The sequence below is a fragment of the Macaca fascicularis genome, chromosome 15, assembly GCF_037993035.2.
Source record: "Macaca fascicularis isolate 582-1 chromosome 15, T2T-MFA8v1.1".
NCBI classification, from domain to species: Eukaryota; Metazoa; Chordata; class Mammalia; order Primates; family Cercopithecidae; genus Macaca; species Macaca fascicularis.
Genome location: NC_088389.1, coordinates 64,842,660 through 64,869,931, shown reverse-complemented (window position 1 = coordinate 64,869,931; position 27,272 = coordinate 64,842,660). Strand labels below are relative to the sequence as shown.

Sequence of the window (27,272 nt, the reverse complement as noted above, 5' to 3'; positions counted from 1 at the left end):
CCTTCAAATCTTACTGACTTAAAACAAGAAAAAATGTATTTCTTCTTCATGCCATAGTTCCAGCATGGGGCAGGGTGGGAGGTCGGGTGGGGAAGTCTTGCTCACTGCAGCCACTCAAACATCCAGGCTTCTGGAGTCTCCACCATCTTGTGATGATACTGCCTTCTTGACCTTCTTGACATGAGCTTTCAGGGTTTGCCGTGGCAGGATAAAAAAGTGAGGAGAAGCATACACTGGCTTCTGCTCACATTGCATTGATCAAAACAAATCTCATAGCCACACCTGACATCAAGGGACAGGGGAAGTACAGTCTTCCTGGTACTCAGAAGGAGAGGAAACCCAGAAATATTGGTGAACTTTAGTGTTTCCCTCACTCATTTTTCTCACTTCCAAATGGAAGTCTCACGTGGGTGAAGTATCATCCCTGTAAACAAGGGTATGCTGTGAATTTCAGTTCTGACTTCCATACTGAGTAGGCTGGATTTTGAAATGGGAATTTTCCCATATTAAAAAAAACTGTATGAAAGGTGAAGGACATCCATGAATACATTTCTACTACCATAATCAATACCAGAATTTTACAGAATCATGCTTCTAGAATCTCTAGGTTTACCAAGATGATTCAGGGCCTGAGCATACTTTTGGAGCAATTTCTCTTTTTTAGCTCTATGTCGGAGTCTTTTTCAGTCCCTCTGACTATGGCTTGTGGCTTCATAGGAAATCATAGGCTGGACTAGAAGGGCTGGGATCCTTTCTTCTTCCACCTGCCCTGGAATAGATGCCCTTGCTTCGCCCATTCCAGTCAATGCACTTTACAATGGGAGACACCATCACATTTGCCTGGCAAGGGGGGACCAAGAAGGGCTTTCCAATGCCAAATCTTCCAGTGTAAGTCCTGATTGCTAGACTCTCACAGTTTCCTAATCAGGGTATTAACATTAGACAGCAGCAAATAACCCAGCTCCTGAAATTCAGCAAGGCACATATTATCTTACTCCTAGTAATCTGAGGTCAAGGCTGAAACAAATTTCCTTATCCAAATGAAATGCTTACTCTCTTGTCCCCTAACTGCTCACAGACCACCCATTTTGAATAACTCATTTTTGTTGTCTTGACTTTTTATTACCGTATTTTCTCTTCATTTTTGTTTGTTTGGTTGGTTGTTTTTTGTTTTTGTTTTTTTTTTTTGAGACAGTCTCACTTTGTCACCCAAGCTGGAGTGCAAGTGGGGTGATCTCGGCTCACTGCAACCTCTGCCTCCCGGGTTCAAGTGATTCTCCTGCCTCAGCCCTCCCAAGTAGCTGGGATTACAGGTGCCCATCACCATGCCAGGCTAGTTTTTAAATTTTTAGCAGAGACGGGGTTTCGACATACTGGCCAGGTTGGTCTGGAACTCCTGACCTCAAGTCATCCACCTGTCTTGGTCTCCCAAAGTGCTGGAATAGAAGGTGTGAGCCACTGCACCCAGCCTATTACCATATTTTCAAGTGCTTCAGCTTCAGTCGGCATATGAGCTAAGACACAAGAGACAACAGGTGCTAGTTCACCTAATTGCTTTGCTACGACAGAAAAAGGACTTCCAGGTTCCCAGGCTGGTTTTAGGAGATTCCTACTGCCTCTCTACACATCTCAACTTAGTTCCTCACTTTAAGTTCTGTCGTTTAGAATACTTTGGTCCTGATACCTGATTTCTGTGTTGTTACAAGTCAAAGAAACCTAACTTGAACTAGTTTAGGCAAAAGGGGGATTATTTATCAGAAAACGATAGTATTTCATAGGGTCCTAGTGCAAGAATATGGCTGGAACTTGGGAACAAATGGATCTGGCAATCTGAATGTCATCAGGACTCTCTACTGCTCATGTACGTGCCTTTCTGCTTGCTTCCTCTCTCTCCCTCTCTCTCTTTCTCTCTCTTCCTCTCGATCTCTCCCTCCTTCCCTCTGTTCCTTCATCCTTCAACCTCCCTCTCTAGTCTATATAATAATAAACCCAGCTCCTAACAATTATCAAAGTTTGCAGCTTATAACCCAGGTACCCAAGAAGATGTTGGCTCTTTTTCAGTTCCAGCTCCAGCTTATCCTTCTCAGTTTCAGTTCCATAATTCCTCAGGACTTGCTCTCATCAGCCCGGCTTTGGACAGATGCCATTCCCTGCACCAGTCATCTGTTGGGGAGGTCATAAGACTGTGGCTTCCATGATAACCACAAGAGTGGTTCCCACCAGAAGGGGATGCTTTCAGCTATAACATAAAGGAGTCCACCATGCTAACTTTTATGGATGCAGGGGAAAAGATAAATCTGCAAAGTAGATAAGGAAGGATATGTCAGAGATGTAGAAGAAAAACTGGGGGAGACCAATAATTTTAGGGAAGCCAAGAAAGGATAGAGGTTCAAGAAGGAAGAAAGGGGTCATTACTCCAAAATTTCAAGGACAGGTGCAGTTATTGTAGAAAGGCGACCGTGGGACTTAAGAATAAGGAGGTTCTTGATTATCCTGACAAGGAGTAGTTCCAGTAGGCAGTAGGAAATGGAAATGGGGTATGTAGTGAAAGCCAGAGTTTAGTGGTTTCCAGAGTGAGTAAGAAGTAGATATAGGCTGGGAGTGGTGGCTCATGCCTGTAATCCCAGCACTTTGGAAGGCTGAGGTTGGAGGATCACTTAGGCTAGGAGTTTGATACCAGCCTGGGTAACATAGCAAGAACCTGACCGCAAAAAAAAAAAAAAAAAAAAAAAAAAAAAAAAAAAATTAGCCAGGTGTGATGGTGCACACCTGTAATCCCAGCTACCCAGAAAGCTGATGAGGGAGGATTGCCTGAGCACCTGAGCCTAGGAGTTGGTGACTGCAGTGAGCCATGATCATGCCACTGAACTCCAGCCTGGGTGACAGAGTGAGACTCTGTCTAAAAAAAAAAAAAAGAAAAAAAAGAAAGTAAATACAACATAGATTATTCTTTCAAGAGGCTTGACTGTGAAAATTAGGAGGAAGGAGAATAGATCAGAAAGACATGGAGTCAGAGGAATTTTTTTTATTTTAAATAATTTCTTACATGTTTCTGACATGGAATGTTTAAATACTAGTGGGATGGAATCACGAGAAAAGATGTGATTGATGGATAGCTATTTTTGTTAGTACTGCCCATCTCCCCTGGGCTGGAAGGGCCAGGAACAGGAGATAAGGCCCTGGCTAAAGGTGTGAACCATTTCAACTTTTTTCCCAAGCCACACTGGAAAGTAGGGCAAAGAGAAGAGGTGCCTGTCCTCAGCACTGGATGAGCCAGGTTGGGGCCCAGGGCGCACCCAGGGGCCTGGGATTGTGGGGAGAACAAATGATCCCAAGGCTTGAGCCAGTCCTCAGCGGTGGGGGAAGGGTGTTCACAGAGCAGTGACATCCAGTGACAGGCAAACTTGCCACAGGCTCTGACTTCCCCATCTCAAAACCCTGCCTGTCGCTTCTCTGCCCACCTACTCACTCCGCAGTGTCACTGCCTAGCTGCCACCTGTTGTCTCAGCTCCACTTCCCCACCTCACATCACTCCCCAGCTGCTGCCCCTGCCTTCCGCTCTCACCATCCCTGAAGCTGGTTCACCAAGGCCACTTTCACCTCCTTGTCACTTCCACTGAATACCTTTTAGTCCTGATCTGTGTTGACTACTTGGCAGCCTTGAAGCTGTTGGCCCTGTTTTGAAACTCTGTCTTCCCGTGTCCTCCATGAAGCTGCTCTCTCTGGGAACATTTATTCCTTCTCCTAAAATAACAACTCATTATTAAACACCTAGTCTCTGTTGGGGCTTTACTAAATTCATTATAGATAATTCTCACCTGGATGCAAGATGGGTCCATGAGACAGATGAGAAAACCGAGGCTCAAGGTGGTCAAGGGGTTTTTCTAAGGCCCCATGGCAGCAGGTGATAGAGCCTGGATTAGAACTGAAATTTGCTTCGCTGACCTCAACTCTAGCTTGTTGTCTCCCTCACCTCTTGGGCCCCTCCTCTTCTTCTTTGGTGTGCTGCGCTCTCAGCCCCCACCCTCTTCTCCTCACAACTCAAGTGAGCACCTCTGTGTCTGTGGCTTCTGTGCCCATTTTTCTTTTCTTTTCTTTTTTTTGAGATGGAGTCTTGCTCTCTTGCCCAGGCTGGAGTGCAGTGGCACGATCTGGGCTCAACCTCCACCTTGGCAGCAACCTCTGCCTCCCAGGTTCAAGCAATTCTCATGCCTCAGCCTCCCTAGTAGCTGGGATTACAGGCGTGCGCCACCACGCCTGGCTAATTTTTGTATTTTTAGTAGAGTCAGGGTTTTACCATGTTGGCCAGGCTGGTCTCAAACTTCTGACCTCAAGTTATCAGCCTGCCTCGGCCGCCCAAAGTGCTGGGACTACAGGCGTGAGCCACTGCGCCCAGCCAGTGCCCATTTTTGTGCTGATGATGCTTTAATGCCCACACCTCACTCCCAAGTCCCAGTCTGGTATGCATTGTTGTTGTGGCTGCTGCTATTATTAAGAACTAAGATTCATGGAGTGTTTATAACATGGCAGGTACCATGCCAGTTTCTTTATATACATTAAATCCTTACAATGGCTGGGCATGGTGGCTCACGCCTGTAATCCCAACACTGTGGGAGGCCAAGGCGAGCAGATCACTTGAGCCCAGGAGTTTGAGATCAGCCTGGGCAACATGGCAAAATCCCGTCTGTACAAAAAATACAAAAATTAGCCAGGCGTGGTGGCGTACACTTGTAGTCCCAGATACTCGAGAGGCTGAGGTGGGAGGATCCCTTGAGTCCAGGAGGCGGAGGTTGCAGTGAGCCGAGATTACCCTGCACTCCAGCCTGGCTAAGAGTGAGACCCTGTCCGAAAAATGAAATAAAGTAAAAAATAAAAATCCTTACAACAATCCTATGAGATAGTTACTATTATCTGATTTTCCACTTAAGGAAACTGAGCGTTAAAGAGATTAATCAGGCTGGGCACTGTGGCTTATGCCTGTAATGCTAGCACTTCGGGAGGCCGAGGTGGGCGGATTGCCTGAGCTCAGGAGTTTGAGACCATCCTGGGCAACATGACGAAACCTCGTCTCTACTAAAAATACAAAAAATTAGCTAGGGGTGGTGGCGCATGCCTGTAATCCCAGCTACTTGGGAGGCTGAGGCACGAGAATTGCTTCAAACTGGGAAATGGAGGTTGCAGTCAGCCAAGATTGCACCACTGCACTTCAGCCTGGGTGACAGAGCGAGAGACTGGAAAAAAAAAAAAAAAGAGAGAGAGAGAGATTAATCAACTTGTCCCAAGGTCAACAGAAGCCTAGGTTTGTCTGACCCCAGAGTCATTCTCTTAACTGCTATGCTGACTCAGTGTCCTCTCCCAAGAGGTCTCACACTTGACATGTCTGCATCTGAACTCATCTGTCCATTGCTTCGTATATAACTATAGGCAAGTGAGTGAATGTCTGAGCCACAGTTGTTTCAACTTGCCCAAAGCCTGTCCTCCTCCCATGCTGTTTCAATAAATAGTCCTGCTGCCTCCCAGTCAACAGGAGCTGCATGAGACTCTTCCTTTTCCCTTCCCTCCCCACCACTCACTCATCAAGACATGGCGACTGTGTGCTCTAAAAACCCCATTCTCACTGCCCGGGGCCTAGTCCTCTCCTGCCTAGACATAGCAAGATCCTGCTCTCAGGGCTTTCCCATCATTCATTCAAAGAACCTTCCTTAGGCCTGCTCATTTCTCAACCACCACGGGTCCCACATTCTCTTCCTTCCTAGCCCTACTCTGCACAGCCCCCAGACCAGTCTTTCCAACACACAAAGCTCACCAGATCTCCCCAGCTCCCTGAACCCCTGACTCTGAGCAAAAGCTCCTGAACCTCAGCCTGGCTTTCAAACCACAGACTGTGTGGTCCCACCTCCTCTGCAGCCCTAGCACCCACCCAACCCTCTCCTGAGCACAGGAGCATCTGCACCATTGCTGGTCTTCCCACCCATCCTTTCTCCTGCTCTGCCCTGCATGGGTAGGGGATGTCCTCTGTCTCTCCACAGTCTCAGCCCCACTCCCCATATATGTTTTTCTAGTGACACTAAGCCCAGTGGTAGGCATGCTAAGGTGTGCAAAATCAGTAATGTCTATTTTATAAAAGCTAAATATATGGTTGTGCAGTAATGTGAATGTATTTAATGCCATAGAACTGTACACATAATAATGGTTAAAATGGTGGCTGGACATAGTGGCTCACACCTGTAATCCCAGCACTTTGGAAGGCTGAGGCAAGAGGACTGCTTGAGCCCAGGAGTTTGAGACCAGCCTAGGCAACACAGGGAGACCCCCCATCTCTACAGAAAAGTTAAAAATTAGTTGGACATGGTGGTGTATACCTGTTGGGGACCAGCCTCAACACCACCTGTAGGGTACCCAAAGTCTGGTGGCGACAAAGGATTGAGAAGAGACAAATTAAGATTTGAAAGGTGGGGAGCCCCAGGGGCCAGCTGCAAAATGGAGGCTGCAGAAGGCTCAGAGTTCTGGTCAACACACTATTGAGTACAATCACTTAGATCTGAGAAGCAGATGTTCAGGGCGAAACAGTGAAAGGGAGGCAATGCATCATAGGCGTAATCTATAGCAACAGTGGTTTAAATGAATCTCCTTTGTGCTCAGTGTATCTTTAACTTATCGGAGAGTAGCTAGTGGGAGCGACTTAACTAGGAGCCTGCACGTCTGTCCACATTTCAGTGTTTCAAAGGAGTGCCTTTCTCTTGAACAGTGTTTACAGATAAGAGAGCGGGTCTCGCTCTGAGCATGGGAATATGATGGCAATTAGGAGGGTTTCCTCCTCAGAGGCCTTTTGTGGCTTTCCACAACTTGTTGTGCCATATTTTTATGGCCAGTTTATGCAGGCACCCCATAAGCCTTTTTCCCAATACATGCCTGTAGTCCCAACTACTCAGGAGGCTGAGGTGGGAGGATTGCTTGAGCCCAGGAGGTTGAGGCTGTGGTGAGCCATGACTGCACCACTGCACTCTATCCTGGGCAACAGAGCGAGACCCTGTCTCAAAAAAAAAAAAAAAAAAAGGTTAAAATGATAAAACAAAACTAAATATAAATGCCTCCCCCAGGGTTCTAGTCCCTGGAGCAAATAGATAGGTCATGATTGGGCCCTCTCCTCACCCCGTCCTCCCCAGCTTACAGAGGGCCTGGGTATTTTATGCTGTGATCCCTATGGGTTCTGCCTGTTGGGAGGTCAATGTCCAGGAGCCTTCCTTCCTAAGCCCCCACTCTGCTTCCACTCCTGGGGTACCATTAGGAAGCATTAGTGGGTCCCCCTGCCCATGCAACCACAGACTCAGTCTTTTTGTGTGTGTGTCGGGGGGTCTGGATTGCTTCACCTCCTCTCCCTTCGCCTTGGTATAGTCCTCTCAAGAAGTTCAGGTTTCCAGAAGGTCAGGGTCAGGAAGATAGCTGTGGTTGACTTCGGCTTTGGGCCTGAGATCCCCCCTACAAGAGACAAGGATAAAAAAAAAAGCCTGACCCGACCTTCTGCACGAGACAAGAAACGGAAGATTGTGACTGGAGCCAAACTCAGTTAACATCCTGGTCAGTCATTCTGGCACACCAGGTCCTGCAGCAGGCAGTCCAACCCCTTGAGGGCAGAAATCAAAAGTATTCTTCCCTGCATATGCAGACACACACTGACAAACAAGCATACATACAACCCACAAAGCAGAGACACATACATACAAGCAAAGATGTATGTACAGACAAGCCTACCCACAGACACAGGCATGCACAGAAACACACATGATTATACCACTACACACATACCCATGGCTGGGAAAACACATGAAGAGAGTCACAGGCCTCCATCACACACACACACACACACACACACACACACACACACACACACACACACAAAGATAAGCCTACCTACAGAGTCACTAATAGGTGTCAGCAAATGTGTTCTAGAGATTGGAACAATGTGTGTATGTGGAGGAGGACAGACTGGTGGGAGAGAAAGCTAGATAAACATAGGGAAGGGAGAGATCCTGACGCCAAGAAAGGAGGGTCATAGGTAATTATCAGGTGCCAACCTCTCACCCAGCCCTCATTGATTCATCTATGCATTAACAGTTACTAAGCTGAGTCCTCTGTTGGGCCTCAGCCCTATCCTCACATATGCACAGCCCGGGAGGAAGAGAGACCTGTCCATGAGGAACTATCACACAGAGTGGCACGTGCTAAGGTGAGGGATGCACATCCCCCCTCTGGGCAGCAGTGGAGGACAGATGTCAGGGAAATGTGAGTAAAATGTTGAACAAGTTGGCTGGACGAAGGGGATGGACGGGGAGGTCACCTTGGGCCAAGGAAACAGGTGTAAACATTAGTTTCCTTTTGCTGCTGTAACAAATTACCATAAATGTAATGGCTTCAATACAAAAATTAGCCGGGCACTTGTAATCTCAGCTACTTGGGAGGCTGAGTCAGGAGAATCGCTTGAACCTGGGAGGCGGAGGTTGCAGTGAGCTGAGATCGTGCCACTGCACTCCAGCCTGGGTGACAGAGAGAGACTCGGTCTCAAAAACAAAAACACAAAAAACTACACAGATTTATTCTCTTACAATTGACTGCTCAGAGGTCTGAAATCAGTTTTAGTGGGCTAAAGTCAATGTGTTGGCAGGGCTGGTTCCTTCTGTAGGCTCCAAAAGGAGAATATATTTCCTTGCCTTTTCGGTATCTAATGGCTGCCTGCATTCCTTGGCTTGTGGACCAGTACTCCATCCTCAAAAGCACAGCACTCCAGTGTCTGCTTCCATCATTCCACTACTGTCTCCCCTGACTCCTCCTGCCTCCCTCTCTCCTGTCGGAATCATTGTGGTTATATCACCCCACCCCAGATAATCCAGGATAATCTTCTCATCTCAAGATCCTTGACCACGTCTGCAAAGTCTCTTTTGCCATATAAGGTAATATTCACAGGTTCTGGGAATTAGGATGTGGACATCTTGGGACCATTATTCAGCCTACCATTAGGGGAGTGGCATATTATCTCACAGTCTTTAAAATGCCCTCCAATTTTGTTATTATCAGGCTGAAGATAAGGAATTGGAGGCTCATAGAAGTTAAGTGATTTACCTTAGACAGGCAGACAGATAGATAAATGATAAATGTTTTCTAAAATAGACAAAATACAAAGAAAAATGCAACAAAGCACTCAAAACCTCACCACCCAGAAATGATCAGTATTACATTTTGTAACCATATACCTAATATAGAGAAAGAAGCATTGAGAGAGAAAGGTTAGAGAGACAGCCAGTCAAGTAGAAAAAAATATCTAAGGCCGGGCGCGGTGGCTCAAGCCTGTAATCCCAGCACTTTGGGAGGCCGAGACGGGTGGATCACGAGGTCAGGAGATCGAGACCATCCTGGCTAACACGGTGAAACCCCGTCTCTACTAAAAAAAAATACAAAAAAATTAGCCGGGCGAGGTGGTGGGCGCCTGTAGTCCCAGCTACTCGGGAGGCTGAGGCAGGAGAATGGCGTGAACCCGGGAGGCGGAGCTTGCAGTGAGCCGAGATCGCGCCACTGCACTCCAGCCTGGGCGACAGAGCGAGACTCCGTCTCAAAAAAAAAAAAAAAAAAGAAAAAAAAATCTAAGAATGGGACTGTTCTCATAGTCCTAATGGGATATACTATAGAAACTATTTTTTTAACCAAAAGTAGAAAATGTACGTTTACTTGAGTTTAACAGAGAAAAAAAGAAACTGAAGTGAAAATGAAGGAATAGCTGAGATATTTCTTCACCTTAAAAGAACAGTCATTCCTGAAAGACCTCTCTCAAGAACCATTTCAATTAAGAGATTGGGCCAGGCGCAGTGGCTCACACCTGTAATCCCAACACTTTGGGAGACCTAAGCGGCAGGATCACTTGAGCCCAGGAGTTCGAGACCAGTCTGGGCAACATGGAGAGATCTTGTCTTTACAAAAACTTAAAAATTAGCCAGGCATGGTGGCACATGCCTGTGGTGGTCCCAGCTACTCGAAGGCTGAGGTGGGAGGATTGCTTGATACCAGGAGGTCGAGGCTGCAGTGAGCTGTGATAGTACCATGTCACTCCAGCCAGAACAACAGAGCAAGACCCTGCCTCAAAAAAAAAAAAAAAAAAAAAAGAGGTTGGATTTACCATTATATTCTAGCTTTACCTATTTATTGACTTAGCTATGAACAAAGATGTGATTAGTACTTCTGCTTTCCTTACTACCTCACCTCTGCATTCCTGACTGTGCATATAACTTTCAACTCCTCTGACATTACTAATAGCCCACTGTTGACCAGAAGCCTTATTGATAACATAAACAATTGATTTGCACATATTTTGTATGTTATATGTATTATATACTATATTCTTACAATAAAGCTAGAGAAAAAAATGTTATTAAGAAAATAATAAGGAAGAAATAATATATTAATATTTACTATTCATTAAGTGCAAGGGGATCATCATAAAGGTCTTCATCCTCATCTTCATGTTGAGGAAGCTGAAGAGGAGGAGGAAGAGGAGGGGTTGGTTTTGCTGCCTCAGGGGTGGCAGAGGCAGAAGAGGGAGAGAGAGGCAGGACAGGCGGGCACTCTTGGTGTAACTTTTACTGATTTTATTTAATCTGTGAACAAGTGGACCTGCACAGTTCAAACTCGTGTTGTTCAAAGGTCAACTGTATTTACATTGTTTTGTAACTAAAATTCCCACAGTGTAATCTTAGCCTAAATTGAATTAAGGTTAATTCCCAAATGGAATTAATGTCACCACCAGTTCTTTACCATGAATCTCCCTTCTTCAGCTCCTGAACTTGACTAATCTCTTGGCTGACTGGGTTTTGTCATTGAGTAGTCTTTTCTGGAAAGGCTCATGAGTACACCATCCCCCAAATTCATGATTGAGATCAACCACTCTGTTGGTTATGGTTTAGGGTGACACTTTTTAACCCTCAGAACTCTGTAGATATTGTCTTCACTTGTCAAATGCTACCTTGGAGAAGTCTGAGACCAGACTGAATATTCCCCCTCGTAAATAAATGACTTGCTTCTTCTGTCTAGGTGCCTTAAGTATTCTTACTTTAGCCCTAAAGTTTGGTAACTAAATCAATGTGTCTTTTTTCTTTTTTAGAGGGAAGGGTCTCACTATGTTGCCCAGGCTGGCCTCAAACTCCTGGGCTCAACTGATCCTCCTGCCTGAGTCTCCCAAAGTGGTGGCATTACAGGTGTGAGCCACCTCACCCAGCCAAATCAATGTGTCTTCATGTCAATTATTCTGTGTCAACTTTTCTGGTATACAGTACGCCCCTTTCAATCTGAATATTCAGTTCTTTCATTTCAGGGGATTCTGTGATGGTGTTTCTTTGTCTCATTAACTCAGAGGTCCCCACCTTGCTTTGTCCATACCTCTCCCCTTGGACTGCCCTCTCTGGCATCTCCAGCCCCCAGCACTTTCAAGTTCCTGGGATGAGACAAGGGCCCATAGAATTAGGCCTCAGCACACAGTGGGTTTCAGTCCAAGGAAGAGAGGGAATGAGCAGGAAGCATTTCATGGAGACAGAGTTAGAGGGAACTCAGATGCTTCTCAGGAGGGCATCTGGGCACAAGCACAGCATGAACCAAAGCGTGGATGTAGGAGAGGATGGGAACAATTACTGGGGAACAGGAGGAGTCCAGCTGGAGGAGTGCCAGCTGGAGAAGCAGGGGAGAGGCTGGAGCAGTGGGGCAGGCAGGGTCCAGGCAGGGGCTGCCTTTGTTGTAAACAAAGCACCTAGCTCTTGGGTCTGGAATCTCAGGGATACTAATGGTGGGCGGGGCAGGTGCAGCAGGGAAGCCTGGTTCCCGTTTCTCCTCCCCATCCTCAGCCCCTCCCAGAGACCTTCCTCTGAGTGCTTCTCTCCCAGTGCCCCCTTGTCCTGGTAATGCCCAAGGTGTTCCTGCTGTTGTCCTGACAGCTGCAGGTAAAGCCTCAGCCATGGCCACACCAGGCACACGCCATCACACACGAATGTAGCAGAGATGCATCCCTGGTCACCTAGCCACACTAAAACAAACATGGTACACAGCTGCATACCATCACTGCCATGTGCATGTGATGGCGCAGTAACACATGCTGTTGCGGGCATACTTTGCACACAGCCCCACAGTCTGGCTCCTTCTCTGGGTCGGTTGCTTCTAAATTTCCTGAGAACCTGTCCTGCCCCCTGGTGGCCATTCCCCAAGCCACTGCCCCTCTGGAAGGACCCCTTCTACCTCCTTGCCTTCTGGCCTAGAGCAGGCTCTTCCCTCAAACTGCAACTGTGAGACCAGGCCCCTCAGACATCCTCCACACCAGTCTCCCCCATCAGACATCCTCCAGACCACCCTCCCACCTCAGACGTCCTTCAGACCAGCCTCCCCCCTCAGACTGGTGCTGTCAGGCAAGGCCTTCTCAAACAGGGTGATCGACGTCCCAGTTTGCCTGGGACTGAGGGGTTTCCTGAGACTTGAGATACTCAGTGCTAAAACTGGGAAAGTTCAGGCAGACTAGAACTAGTTGGCGATTCTAGTCTTCGGATCCGTGTGCCTTCAGCTCGGTCTCCCCTCAGACTGGACCCATCAGACCAGGCCCTTTCAGACACCCCTGGGTCAGCCTACCCCTCAGGCTGGGCCTTTCAAACGAAAGCTCTTTTGATGCGTTCCCAGACAAGCCCTGGCTCAGGCTCACCCTGTCGCATGCGCCCTCTCAGACCCACTCACCCTCAGATTGGCTTCCCCATCAGAGTGGCACTGTCAGGTCCCTTCCAGCCTCTCCCCAAACTGGCTCCATCCGACGCCCTTCCTCAGACCTCCTTCCTCTCCCCCTCCTCTGAGAAGAGGCAAGGTGGAGAGATTACATCCCAATCACTCCTGCCCCGAGGACCTTAGCCCTCCATCTCCAGGCAGGCATTGCCTTCCCAGGGTCCGGCCACTCTGGGCTGTGGGCCTCAGGACCTGAAGACAGGCAGGTGCAGGATGCAGGAGTGGGACTGGAGCCGGGGATTCTGTTCTCTCCACGTGAGAATGAACTTTCTCGGGTGAGCTCACAGGCTCCAGGGAGTTCTCAGGGCCCGAGGCTGCCCAGGAAGGATTCCTGCCTGATGTCGCCCTCTTTCCTGGCTGGCTGCTGGGAACGCACACCAGACGTGGGATGTCTGTGCTGAGAGCTGCCAGCCTAGGAGCAGGAATGAAGGGTAGGCGGGTGGCCGAGAGGGGGCAGCAGAAGCCAGGACAGTCCCTGGTGCAGGCCGGAGAGGAGCGGCGGCCACAGGCTGGGGTCTGGATAGGTAGGGGAACACAGAGGGAGGCAAAAAAAAGAAGGACTGACAGAGTCAGGGAAGAGGGAGACAGAGGTGGAGACACGGATAGAGATATATACAGAGACACAGAGATGGGGATGGAGACACATGAGACAGAGTGAGAGGGAGAAGGCAGAAAAAGGGAAGACGGACAAGGAAGAAGAGATGCGAAGACAAGCATGGAGAGGGATAGATATAGAGACAAGGAGGGAAGAAGAGACAGGAGAAGAGACACAAGATGGAGACAGAGAGAGAGACAGGGATGGAACAGAAACATACAGAAAGAAACGCAGATAGGAAACAGGACAAAGACAGATTCAGAGATAGGAATGCGACAGGAGACAAATATAGGCTGGGTGCAGTGGCTCACGCCTGTAATCCCAGCACTTTGGGAGGCCAAGGCAGGCAGATCACCTGAGGTCAGGAGTTTGACACCAGTCTGGCCAACATGGCAAAACCCCGTCTCTACTAAAAATACAAAAATTAGCCAGGCATTGTGGTGGGCACCTGTAAACCCAGCTACCCAGGAGGTTGAGGCAGGAGAATCGCTTGAACCCGGGAAGTGGAAGTTGCAGTGAGCCTAGATCGCACCGTTGCACTCCAGCCTTGGTGAGAGTGAGACTCCGTCTCAAAAAAAAAAAAAAAAAAAAAGAAGAGACAAACATAGAAATGAAAATGGGTTCAGCAAGAAGAGAGGGGCGGGGGTGCACAGAGGCAGGTCTAGAGTTGTAAGAATGGAGTAGAGCCACACTGGAAGAGAGATCAAGTGGGCAGGGGGCTGATAGGCCAGGACACAGAGCGGGGCCCAGCCACAGTGTATCGTGGGGGCGCAAAGAGAAGTAGGGGGCTGGAAGGCTGGGACCCTGTGCAATGCACCTGAGGTCTGGGATCCCAGCCTCCCCTTTCCCCCATGCCTCAGGGTTGTTTTAATTCTCCAGATTCTGTTTTAGCTCCAAGAGCTGATGTCTGCAATTATGCCTGGCTCCCCAGAACCACCGTGGGAACTAGATGTGGAGGGACAGTACTAGAGAGAGGTGACAGTCAGCAACTGAGACCCTCCAAGGCGAACAGCCTCTGTGAGGCCAAGGGCCCAGGACCCACAAGGAGGGTGACCACCCGCAGGCCCAGGGCAGTTGTCTAGTCAGAGGCAATGATGCTGCCCCTCCAGCCACCCTGGGCTTGAGGCAGAGCAGGGTCTCTCTCTTAGAGCTGGGGGAAGAGATAGAGGCCCCAGTCCTCCCCTCCATTGGCCTCTGAGGCTCTGGCAGGCCCCCTCCCCTACTTCTGCCCCCTCCTCCCGAGGCCCCACATAATTACTTTCCCATGTTGCTAATGGAGGCCAGATTGCTGATGCCCAAGCTCTGGGTGGGCGGTGGGTAGGTCAGGGCTGACCAGGGCTCTCAAGGCAGAAAGGCAGCTCAGGCCAGAGACTCCTCACTTCATCCCACCCACCCCAAAGATGAAGGGTGGAAGTTCTGACACATCCCAGGAATGTTCTGGGGGAGACTGTTGGTGACCCCGTTACCTCTACTCATGCTGGAGCCTAGGTTCAGGCTGAGCCACACCTCACAGGGACCAGACCCCCAGGCAGAACTCGGGGTTCAGGGTACAGAGCAGGTCCACAGCCACCTCTCAGGATGTCCATCCTGGGAGCCTCTTCCTGTGAATGAAGAGCCTTGCATTTCCATAGCTGGGCATGTTCAGCTTGAAAAGCCACAGGCTTCACCTTGATGCCAGGCCTTTGCTTTCATGGGTCTCCCACCTAGAACACCCCTCTCTCTTCTAACCTGGAGAAGAGACGGCCACTTTACTCTGGAGCCCCTCACCAGGCCTCACCTCTGGGACTATGTCTTGTCCAGGCCGGACTCTTCAGTGCTTGAGGCACTGTCAATCCCCTTCCCAGGGCATGTTCCCGGGGGGCCTGGATCCCAGGAAGGGGTATCCATTGCTGGAGCCTAGTCTGAGGGGAAAGGTTTGAACTGGGAGAAAGTGTGTGATGGCATCAGGGTGGCTGGTGGCTCTGTGCACACATCTGTGCACAGGTGGGTGTGGGTATGGACCTGACTTTGACTCCACCCCCCTCTTCTTACTCCAGGCACCCAGAGCAAGGCCAAAACCTGGCTCCCCAGGTCAGAGCTCCGGCCTCTCCTTTTACCCCTGCCCCCAGGTCACAGGGCCTGCCTACTTGGCCCCAGCCCTGGACATTCCCAGCTGAGAATGCCTGCTTACGCTCAGTAAGGCGGCTTCTATAAGTGGGGTCTGGACCTAAGCAGGCCTGGGACAGCCAAGTGTCCTCCTCTGAGGAGAAGTCAGAGGGACCCCGGAGCCCCAGTTTGGGGACTGAAAGGGTGTGGGCAGGATCTGAGGTTGGACCAAAGACTGACCATCCTATAAAGCCAAAGCCCCACCCTCTCCAGCTCCACAGAGTCCTGACTATAACCCAGCCCTGGGAGTAAGCCTTGTACTCTGTCATTCCAGTTCTGAAGCCCAGGTCCTGTCCCTGGTCATACTCCAAGCAACCTCCTCCTTCAGGCAGCCGCCCTGCCTGCCCAGGCCCAGGACACTCTGTGCTCTGAGCCCTTGTGGCCTGGCTGAGCCCTAGGCCTGACCTTCTGGCACTCCTGGACTGTCTCTTGGATGGCAGGGATCAGGCACACCCCCTGGCCCCAAGGATGAAGCCTGCCCCTCCCCTTCTGCCATCTCTAGCCCTGTGCACTGGGCTCAGGCCTGGGCACTCATGGAAGGCAGTTCTAGAGGTGACCCTTGAAAGGCTTCTGCCCCAGCCAAGACTTGGGCAGCCTCCAGGACTGACTGGATACCCTATGGGATCCCTCATTTCCCGCAGTTTTTCCCTGGCTGCAACCCTGTGCTCCAGGGAAGCCCTACCCGCCAAGAAGTAGACAACACTGTTACCAGATACACTGGCCTGAAAGCTGAACGCCTCTCCCCACCTTCCCCAACCACAATTTCTTTCCTCCACCAGCCCTGGAAGGGGCAGGGTCCTTGGAAGAGGGGTACCCTCCCAAAGCGGATCTGTTCCAAGGACTCATGAAATGGTGACGTTTAATGAGAACCCCCCACCCCCCCACCCTGTATATACATCTATAAAAAATTCAAATACAGCAAGTTACCATTGAGTCAGACTAGAAGGGACTGACAGGGCATTAAATACTGTGGGATAGGAGCAGGGTCAGGGGAGGGGTGTACAAAACAGGGCAGAGGGGAGGGGACTGAAAAGTGTGGGTGCTGGGGGGAGGGGGATGGCTGGGCCCCCCCAGCATCAGGAGCTTATAATCTGACGGTGGCAACAGAGACCCTGGGATAGACAGGAGGCTGGGGCAGGAGGAGAAATCGGATGTGAGAGGCTCCCCTCACGTCCCCCAAGGGCTCCTGGGAGTCGCTGGCATTGGAGGGTCCAGCCCAAGGGGCCAGGGTGAGGGGGTCTTTGGTGGGTGGGTTAGCTGCATGGCCCACCTCCCACGAGGGAGGAAGGAGGGCCAGCTTGGTGCAGCAGGGCTGGGGGGCGGCAGGCCCGGGCCTGCCGGGGGTCTCCACAAATTGTGTCTGAAGAGAATGCAAAAGGTCCTCCTGCCCGTGTGCAAAATAGAAACCGGGGTCTGCAGGCTCAGCTCCGGCCTCTTGCTCCTCTGCAGGTGCTCTGCATGTCCTCATGGGGTGCCGGGCTCTGCAGAGACAGGCAGGGGCCTGTCAGGGAGGGGGCTGCAGTGGGGGTTCCCTCAGGCTCCCTCTGCCACCCAGCCTCACTCAACCTACCAGATCATGAGACTGCTGGCAGTGGTGGCAGCGGCAGCCAGGGCCAGAGTGACAGGGACGCTGACCAAGAAGGGTGCCGAGGGTCCCCCGCCGCTGCCCAGCTCCCCAGGGTCACAGATCTTCGTGGTAGGTGGGGGTGCCAGGGAGCTGGTGGTGCTGGTCGTGGTCTCTGGGGAACATGGGGGAAACTCAGGGCAAGGCCAGGGCTGGGGTCCCATCCAGATCTGGGGGTTCATGAGACATACCGTTCTGCTTCCTGCATCAGACTGGTACTGCCTCCCCCATCAGGCAGCCCTGCCTCCCCCATCAGGCAGATCCTGCTTCCCAAGGCTCACAGATAACCCCTCCACCCAATGACCCCTACCAAGGATGTCCAGATAGCAAGGACCAGGAATGGCAGGGGTTGGACAGACAGGCAGAAGTGTGGCTGCCACAGAGTGTGGCTACCCCGGGAGCAGAGGCTGGAGGCAGCAGGGTAGAACCAGGCCACAGGTTCTACCACAGGCCTCCAGGACAGCAGAGCCAGGAGGGAGGGCAGGAGCAAGCTCACCCGCAGCCTGGGCCTCTGTAGTGAGGTGTCGCGGTTCCTCAGTCCAGGGCGTAGCATGGGCAGCCACGCTCCAGTCACTCCATGTCCCAATTTCATTGTCCTTGGCTGCCACTTGGATAATGTACTCCTTCCCGGCGTAGGCATCTGTGATGGTGTGTGCTGTGCCATCAGACAGCTCCACCTGCAGCCAGACCATGGGGTGGGGGTAAGGACACACCTGGGGGCCAGGATTGTGAGGTCCCTCCAGAGGAAGTGAGCATGCCTCTGGGGAGAGGCGAGTGAAGTGCTCTGGGGACAGTGAGGACTTCCCTGGAGGAGAAGGAGGACATGGAGAATATTCTTGCCAGAGATTGGGGACATCTTAGGGAGGAGACCCCACGGGAGAGCAGTTGTCCCTGAAGGAGAGTAATGACATCTTCAAGGAGACCAGAAACACCCCAGGGGATAATAAGGAGGTCTTTGCCCTGTGCCTACGACTCTGCTGTTGCCCCTGCTCTCTCACAGTCCCCAGCCTGGCTGAATCCTGACCACAGTCCCAGCCTGGAGGTGGCAAGGGCAGGGGGTGAAAGGAGATGGTAGTGCCACCCTCTTCTCCCACCAGGAAGCCACTGAGGGGAGGTTCCACACACTGACTGGAGCTAGGCTGCCTGAGTTTCAAATTTGGCCCCATCCCTTAGTAGTGAGGTGACCAAGTTACTTAACATCCTCACGCCTTGCCATCCTCATCTGTAAAACGGCATTCATGAGAGTATCCATCTCTTAGGGTTACAACGAGGACCAAGGCATGAGGACAGCACCAAACGCACTTCAGCCAGCGCTGTCATTACCATGGCTTCTGGTCAGAGCCCGGGTTCCCAGATGCCCAAGGCACCTACCAGCCTGGCCCCAGCTGAGCCTCCCCTCAGGAAGGCCTCAGTGTGGTTATCACCCTGCTGGGGCAGAAAGGGGTGGAGGACAGCCCCTGGGGCTGCAGGGCACAGAACAGCTGCTCCATTTCCTCCTGGAGGCATCGCGACCCCACTCCTGCCCCGCTGGCCCCATCCTGCTGGTCTCCCCCAACCCTCCAGGCCGGGCTGCCTGTCCGGCGCCCCTTCCAGGCCCAGGCTGGGCTCTGGTTCATCTCAGCGGCACCCGCTGCCTCATTAAGCCGCCTCGTAAACAGGGGCAGCCGGCGGGGGCGGAGGAGGGGGCCGCTCTGGGCCATGTCTGGCTTCAGGGCTTTTTTGGTCCCTGTTCCAATCTTCCCCCAGAAAACTGGGGTCTGGGCTATCTGACCTGACAGGCTGTGAGCGCATGCACACATGCATGTATGTGTGTCTGGGCATGTGCTCAGCCTGTGGCCCTGATAACGGTGGTAAAGGTCAGGGTCATGGTGAGACACCTTTTAGGCCCAGACCCTGGGCTCAGTAAATCCTAATCTCAGCCCTGGAAGATTGGAGGGTCCCAAAGACCCTCTTCTCCTGGAGCCAGGGTCCCAGTTCTACCTCTGGTACCCCAGTTCCTTTCTGCTCGGCTCCTTCAGCTCTGTCTCCCTCCTGCCAGGATTAGACCGCAGACCTCCATGTCAGTCTCTCCCCACAGGGAGGGAGCCACAGGGAACAGATCAAATTGCCGCTTCATTGTGGGCTCATGGTGGGCACCATACCTCTGGGAATGTGGCCCCCAGGAGGTCAGTGCTCTCCTGGGGACCACATATCCTAGACCAGGATCCTTCTTGCGAGGTTATCAGTGATCCCTTCATCCTTCCTCTCAAGAAAAAGGCTTCTCAACTGGCAGGAACTCCCTAGTCACTGACATTGGCCTCCCCTGGGAGTCCTCCATGGTCTGCTGGAGCAGATGCCCGACACGCCTTCCAAGCCTCCCTGTCCACTTAGGGCCAGGGCAGGAGCTGCAGGGAACCCATGCTGGGTCCCCGTACTTGCCTCTCTCTTGTCCATGCTGAGACAGCCCCTGCCCAGGGCCCATTCTTTTGCAATTCCTGGTCTGGATTTTCCTCCTGAAAATCCAGGTGATGTTTTTCTCTGTTCTGCTCTTCTTGCCCCCTCCCAGTCATACACCTGCCTCTCCCCAAGGTCAAGGATTGGGGAGAATAGACTCTGTTCAGAGCAAAACTTCAGATGAAAAGAACCATAAATCTAACCAGCCCCAGTGCCACTGAGACACAGAATGGGGCTAGGATGAGCTACAGGCCATGCGTATTCTCGCCACGGAGCCTGCACACTTTGCTCTTCCCACCTCAGTGTGGGGGTCAGTTTTGCGCATGGTCTTGGCATGTTAGTTGCATACACGTATGGCGTATGATTCCTGCTGGGAGCCGCGCGTGTGTGCATGTTCCCGTGTGTGTGGTGGGCAGTGTGCCAGGTCCACTGCAAGGCGTGTGCGCCGCGACGCGCGGGGCTGCTGCCTGTAGCTCGTTAGCGGGGGAGGGGGGGCTTGTGAAACTAGACCCTGGTTATTAGCAATGCATTAGGCGCGGGCAGCTGGCCAGGCGGGAGGGACTCCGGACTCTGTCAGGGAACATGTGAGTGCATGAGCAGGCTTTGTGGGGGACAGGCACCCAGGAATCGAATTACACGCTTTAAAGGCCAGACAGGATAGGGGCACAAGGAGCTGGAGTTGGAGCCTGGTAGATGAGGTGGGGGTACAAGTTGACCCCCAGGAACCAGCCTGGGTTGTCCCATGGAGCACCCTCCCAACCCCAGTCCTAGCCTACAGGCCTCATGGGCCACACAGAGTGCCCACAACCCTATGGGCCCAGGGTGCTCAAAGCAAGAGAACTCCAAGTCTGCCTCAAACCTCTGGCTGTTCCCCAGAGCTCTCTATTGTAGCTTGATCCAGACCATAGTCCGACCCCATACTGACTCTTGTCCACTGCTTGGTTCCCAGCCAGGCTACCTTCCAACTCATAGCCTCAAGCTGACCCCTAAGCTGGGTCTGACTTTGGAGTCCTGATGCCAGTCAGGGCCTAAACTCGCACCCTGGACCAGGCTTGATCCCACTGCCTGATCCTGACCCCTTGGGGCCAGCACAGGCCCAGAGCCTGGGCCAGAGTATAAAGAGGGAGATGTCTTTGAGGGCTGAAAGAGGGAGATGTCTGGTCAGGCTGAGGTAAGGAAAGGGAGCCTTGCCTGTCCTGCCCGCTATCTCCCTTCCTGCATTTCTCTCCACTACCCGGGGGAGCCACAAAAAGACATATGTGTTCCCAGTGCACTAACAGGGGTCACTGGGAACCCCTAAGGACACCTGCCTCAGCTCCATCCATTCTCCCAGGCCCACCTGGTCCCTTTTCCCCACAGAGAGCCTGACTCATCAGGTCTCACACTGGAGCTGCTGCCACGTGGGATATGGGTGCCACTCACTCCACATGATTCTAACTCAGGCACCCAGGATCTTGACAGGGCAGGGCACTCACATGCTGCCACTGGTCCAGGATGAGGGGTCGGTAGCGCAGAAAGAACTTGAGAGGAAAAGACTCAGGGTCAGGCCAGGTCGAGGGGATCTGCCATGTCACCTCCAGCCGGCGAGGGTTGCTGGGCACTGGCCGGGCTACCACATTTTCTGGAGGATCAGGCTTCACTGTTCAGGAGACATAGCTTCATTACTACACTCATCTCTGGCAACAACCCACTTTGTCAACTCCAGCCACCATGTTGACCCTCTCATATTGCCAACCATTGTCATCAATATCATAGTCACCATGCCTCTTCTCTATTGTCAATTCTGGTAGCTACCGTAGAAAACTATCTCATTACTTCCAAGTCTGACATCCCCATCATCACCAATGGCTGTCACTACAGTCACTGTCACCAACTCTTCATATCAACATCCCAAATTTCATCTCATCATCCCATCATCCCAACTCTATCCTCATACTGACCTGCATCCCAGTAACTAAGCCAATACGATGCCTCCATAGTTACCACTGTCACCCCCACTGTCACCTGGATTACCCCCTCCTACCCCAGCATCACACACTCCCCCAAGCCTGGTTTTTCACTTCAACTTTTCCAGTTCCAAACTAAGACCTGGGTCAAGAATAAAAGAGTCCACAGGTGTTGCAGATCTGGAGGTAGGCTGGGGATCTGATGGGAGTGCCTAAGGGCCCAGCTTATGTAGAAATACTCTGGCTAGGGATCCAGTCATGGGGTCTGGGGAGAAGACAGGGGCAGGCAGAAGATCTGGCTGGGGCGGAGGAATAGCAGGCAGAAAGCCTGCCTGGAATAGGGCAGGGGCAGGTAGAGGGACTGGCTGGGATGGGGGTGTCAGGGGGAGGACGGTATCTGTCCCAGTCCTGTCTCCTGTTCTGACACCTCATTCATCACAGGCCGTAAGGAAGCCATTAGAGTTGGGCGGGGGTGGAGGCTGCAGCTGCACAAGGGTCTGGCCCAGCCTGCCCCCGCTTCCCCCTGCTGCATGTTCTGGGAGCCAGAAAAATGATCAGAAGGGCTGCTGTACAAGTCTCTCAGCCCTTCAGGTAAAGGACATTCACTTACACATTCACAGGTATATATGTCATGCATATATGTGCACATATATGCGCACTGCACATACTTGTGCAGAGGCATGTACATGCCATGTATACATTTGCATGCATGTGGACATCCCCACCAATGTTCATGTGCCTCTGGCACATATCCACTTACATTCCCACTGGAGTAGGCAGCAGGTTCCCCCAACCACCACACTTACCAATGGTGAACTCGTCAAAGGTGATAGCTGTGGCATTGTGGCCCAGGGCATTGCTGACACTTATGGAGACCTTGTACTTGATGGTGGAGAACAGGTGCATGTAGCGAATGTGGCAGCGGTTTTTGAGGGCTGGGTCCTTCTCACAGACCATAATTTTGGAGCCATGCCTGGGGAGAGGTGAGGCCCAGGTACTGTTACCAACATCAAGGGTCAGATGGGGTAGAGGTTGAGGGAAGGTCAAGCCCAAGGCAGGGCTGGGGTATGGACGGAGGGCATGGTGGTGGGATGGGGGAGAGGTCAGAGGTCAGGGCTGGACCCGGGTCACAGGCACAGCTACTCACAGCACAGTCACATTGAAGGTGTTGGGAATGTAGGTGGGGGTGGGCAGATGCCAGCTGCAGTAGAAGCCCTTGGGGTAAGTGTTGGAGCGGCAGCTGAGCACAGGCTCCCGCGGCGGCACTGGGGGTGAGGATAGTATGGTCAGGGCATTCTTGGAGCTCCCAGTCCCCTGCACTGTATGGGGACAGGTGGGCCCCAGAGCCCCAGCTCTCCCCCCTCAACCCATCATCGATGCCAAAGTTGTGGGGGGGAGGCTGTCAGCGAGGGTCTGAGGCTTCCCAGGCCACAGAGAGCCAGATGTTTAATTAAAGAAAAACAAGGGCTGTGCGGACAGGGAACCCCCCCTCCACCTGCTCAATGGAGGCAGGAACCGTGGGGATCAGGGGGCTGCGGGCCTCAACTCATCAATCACAGGCTGGAGGTGATGTCTGGGGGAATCGGCCCCAGCCCCACATCTCCTGCCACTTTGTGTCCACTCCCAGAGGAAGACTGTGCTGCGGAGACGAGGGGAGTCTTGAATGGGTCCTCCGACTGCTGGAGTATCGGGTGCACTTCCTGGAGAAGAGACACCCCAGACTTCCCTCAGTAGAGATGGAGACACAAGGACAGGCCTGGTGGCTACACATGAACGGCACTGGGCAGCTGTTTGTATGCATATCTGTGTTTGTAGATGTCTGCATGCAGGGGTATATATGCTACATACATGTCTCTATGTGACATGAATGAGTGACCAAGGATCCATAGGAGCAGCTATGTGGATGTGTGTGAATCTGCGTGTCTGTGTGATTGTGTGTACAAGTGCCTGTTGAAAGGAAGCTGCTGTTCCCTTTGTGTGTACCTCATCCCAGTGCCAGCCCCCAGCATCTTCATCGCAGACCCTTTAAGAAGCCCTTTACATGGTAAGCAGCTGCCCTCACTCTGGAATAGGAAGGCCCAGAGAGGGATAGGGACCTCTTAAGGTCAGACAGTAAGCCAGAGCTGGGACTAAACCCCAGGACAGGGGTAACCCTATATACACACACTTGGGAAGTCCTTTCTGCAGTCTAGCCCGCACTCTTTTTTGCTGCCGTGAGCACTTAGCCCAGCTGTCCCACCCTCAGGCATTGGGTAAGGCGTGAGGACAGGCGGCTCAGGTTCCTGGAAGGAGGCAGCTTATGTGATCTGACCCAAGCAAGGAATGTCCGTCTGCGGCTCCAGGGACACTGACACCTCCCTCCTGTGCCTCCCCCCTCCTCCGCCCCCGGCCTGACAGGTGGACAGGAAATGGGAGGGGGGCAGCTCAATAAGCCAGGGACAGTGAAGGGGAGTGCATGTCTATGCTTGTAGAGTGGCCATGGTGACACAGGGGAACAGTGGGCTTCCATCCACAGTGTGCACGTGACTGTGACTCTGTGTGATTGCATGTGCGTGTCTAGTATGTGTGATGCTGGGAGGGGCCTGGGGCAGAACCCCCAGGATCCAGATCTCGCTTTGCAGCAGAAGAGATGAGGGGACAGAGAGGCATCAGGAGAACTCCAGGTGGAGGGGGCAATGCTGTGGGCGGAGGCAGCTCCATTCCCCAGGCCTGTCGGGGAAAGCAGGGCCCAGTTGAGACCCCACAGGGCCAACCTGCGTTCTGCCCTCCACTGTCCTCCTCCCTTGGGAAGCCTTCCAGGCCCTGTGTCCATCTCGTGTCATTCCATGTTCATCCTGTGTGCCTTTAGTGTCTCTTCCCTGTCTGCCCACGGGTGCAGAACTCTGCCTGGGGGTGGGGTGGGGGGCGGCCAAGGACACAGGAAGTGCCTTCTGGGGGCCTGTTGGCCAGGCCAGAGTTGGCAGGCACCCCAGGAGGAAAGGACATTCCGAGGTCGGCCGAGAAGCCTCCACTCCCCGCTCCTGCCACCGCCCCCCTTACCCCCAGGAAGGGGAAGGGCGCTGGGGGTGGGGTGGGGATCGGAGCCTGCAGAGTCAGCTCCCTGCTGCCCGGGACTCCTCGGAGGGCAGAGCGGGCCACAGCACTGGACTCACAGGCCCCCACCCCCGGCCGGCCTCCCCACTGACCAGGCTCCTCCACTCCCCAACTGTCCTCCCCCCTCAGACCAGCCTCCCCTTCCAACCTCCCCCTCACGCCAGTTCCTCTCCCTGACTGGGAAGGTCACGGTGGGGTGGGGGTTGGGGGGCCGACTGGGGGCTTTGTCTGTCATCTGGCTACTCCTGCCTGGCCCTGGGCCCTGAGCAGGGAAGGGCTTGGGTTTCCTGACAGGGACCAGGTTTCTCAGAGGGAAAAGGAGGAAAGAAAAACAAAAGGAAGAAAAGGAGTGACTTGCTGCAGCTGGAGCCCAGCTGAGGGGCCGGGTGGGTGGAGGTGGGGGTGCTGTGAGATTGTAGGACAGTGTGGGATCAGGATGCCTGTTGTGAGTGTGTTGTGAGTTGGAGGAAAAGCTGTTTTTAAGAAGCTGTGATTGCAAGGCTGTAACTGTGAGAGGCTCCGTGTGTGTGACTGTGAGGACTCTGGGCAGTTGTGTAACTGTATGATGGGAGGCTGTGTGGGACTGGATGACTGTGTTTGCACATGACTCAGGGTGAGGCTGTTCAATTTTGAGACCGTCCCTATGTGCAAGGCTGTGTGGCCAAGGTACTCCGTAAGAGTGCCTGCAAATGTGCCATTGTGTCTCAACACAGAGACAGCTAGAGCTCATACATGAGGCAGCGCATATGTGATGGAGCAAAGTGAGGCTGAATGTATTTTGCAAACTGTGCGTGTGGAAGGTGCCCGGAATTCCCAGCATGTTCACACGTATGAACTGAACACCGTGTGAGTGCATGTTAGAGTGTGTGAGCAAACGCTCCTATGCACACAGGTCACAGTATCAGGCTCTGGGCATACAGGGCATCTGGGTTGCCCCTTGGGGGTCTCTTGAGATACCCAAGTGACTGTGTCAGCCTGTGGCAGGGTGTCGCTAGGTCCCATGCGGGGCCGTGTGCGCGTGTGCATGCGTGCGTGTGCCCCCGCTGGCCCAGGGTTTGTTTGTTTTCCTCCTAATTGACTTGTTTTTCCATGTCCAGCCCACCAAACCGCATGTTTTTCCTCTCATCTCGCCAGCCCGCCTGGGCTGGAGCCCCCGGCACGCATGAGGCCTGCCCGCCGGCCCAGAGAGGAGGAGGGGCAAGCTGCCCACACCCTAGGCCAGACCCGATCAGGCAGGGTGGGGCAGGGTGACCCTTCCACTCCAGCCCTACCCACGCCCCACCCGCATGCTGCCTCCTGCCTGGCATTCGAGGCTCAGGCCTGGTTCAACCTTATCTCGTGGCATCCCTTGAGGCATTCCAACTTCTGGACTCCCAAATGCCCCGCCGACCTCCCACTTGTGATTTCTCCCCAGACATTTTCTTTGACCATAGCCTTCTCCCCACTCTTTCCTTTCCAGCCAAACAGGGCTACAGGGAAAGGAGTGCTGAACCAGGGGATCCAGAGCTTCCATCCTAACCAATCAAATAAAAGTTTTAAAAAACTGGACAAAGAACTGTCCATTTAAAAATCATTTTAATCTCTGGTTTGTTTTAGTTTAAGATCAGAATGATACAGAATCAGCAGTGTCTTGTAAATAAAATGATGCTACTGAAAGGAACACTGTGATCCTGCTTCCTAATGTGGGGGGTCGTTCCGTCATCCTAGGGAGGAGAGGAGTCCTTAGGGCTCTGCTCGTGAGGATCCACTTGAGAGCAAGAAGGCAGATCAGGAGAAAGCAGTTCAGGGATTAGCCTGGTTAAGGAGACTTCCAACAGAATACTGTTAAGACCAAGTTCCCTTGTAAATAGAGACAAAAATTGCACATGTTTAGGATAAATATTAAATAATTTTTGGTTTGAATGACCCACAAATCAGGGGTAACTCTGTCCTGTTCTCTGATAGCTGGCAGGAAGGATAATTTGATATTGAGTGTTGCCAAAGCCAGTCTCTTGTTACTAATATAAAGTGACTGAGACAATAATGATTAATATCCCCTGTTCCTCTGACCAGGTCTTTAGAAGGAAATAATGCAATGAGAGATAAGTACCTGAAACTAATGCTACAGCCAACTCATGGCCAGCCTTCCTCTGGCAGCAGGGCCTGGAGGGCAGCGAGCACTCTATATAAAAGGTCTGGGCCCTGGTTACAACAGGGCAGCTATGGGCATGTCCTGTGGGTATAGACTACGGACATTACTTCAAGACCTAATTCTCCTCCAACGACCTCTCAAAGAAGATCATATCATCAGCAACAGGGGTCCAGGGCCACCAAGGCCCAGCCATCACAGCTAGCCTTGTCCATCCTGAGGACTTCTGGGACCCAAACTGAGAAGACAGGGATGTGGGTGACCAGTGCCAAGCTGGGTTCATCCTTTTTCCACAGCACTCAGTAAATGGCCCTTTTCCCTCTGTAAGGGCCTGGGGCTAGACTGAGTGCTCCACTTCTGATGGACCCCATAGTGGGCCAAGGAGAATTATTAGGCTGGTCCCGCATTTCTCAAGCTGGCCAACAGGGGTCACTCCACCCGTGGCTTGCAACTAAAATGTTGGGTTTTGACTGCCATCTCTTCAGTTTAGACACATTAAAGAATAACCAAAAA

At 52.2% G+C, this 27,272-nt stretch overlaps 3 protein-coding genes across 29 annotated transcripts in view; 1 reads left to right on the top strand and 2 right to left on the bottom strand.

Moving 5' to 3' along the window:
* DNAI1 (dynein axonemal intermediate chain 1) overlaps positions 1–26,299 on the top strand; it is a 98,982-nt gene extending 72,683 nt beyond the window's left edge. The window contains exon 21 of the mRNA XM_045373382.3: positions 23,166–26,299. Coding sequence (XP_045229317.1) covers positions 23,166–23,201 — 36 coding nt within the window. The 3' untranslated portion in view covers positions 23,202–26,299. The remainder of the gene's footprint in view (positions 1–23,165) is intronic.
* On the bottom strand, positions 10,612–12,272 carry LOC107127638 (uncharacterized). The gene has a single exon (XM_074017295.1). The coding sequence runs from the start codon at positions 12,138–12,140 to the stop codon at positions 11,667–11,669; it is 474 nt and encodes a 157-aa protein (XP_073873396.1). The 5' UTR covers positions 12,141–12,272; the 3' UTR covers positions 10,612–11,666.
* The window catches only part of CNTFR (ciliary neurotrophic factor receptor), a 38,656-nt gene continuing 27,761 nt past the window's right edge, over positions 16,378–27,272 (bottom strand). For 15 of the 27 annotated variants that reach the window (XM_015437064.3, XM_045373393.2, XM_045373390.2 and 12 more), the window contains 5 exons: positions 22,686–22,803; positions 22,345–22,511; positions 21,068–21,231; positions 17,656–17,836; positions 17,102–17,274 (listed from right to left, as the gene is read on the bottom strand). In XM_015437064.3, the coding sequence (XP_015292550.3) occupies positions 17,102–17,274; positions 17,656–17,836; positions 21,068–21,231; positions 22,345–22,511; positions 22,686–22,803 (803 nt within the window). Of the gene's footprint in view, positions 17,017–17,101; positions 17,275–17,655; positions 17,837–21,067; positions 21,232–22,344; positions 22,512–22,685; positions 22,804–27,272 lie in introns of those variants that run through there. The other 12 variants (XM_074017283.1, XM_074017280.1, XM_074017284.1 and 9 more) reach the window with 1 other exon arrangement.

Excerpts from the sequence above, each read along its gene's own strand:
- LOC107127638 (XM_074017295.1), bottom strand. The coding sequence starts at position 12,140 with ATGCCCGCAACAGCATGTGTTACTGCGCCATCACATGCACATGGCAGT.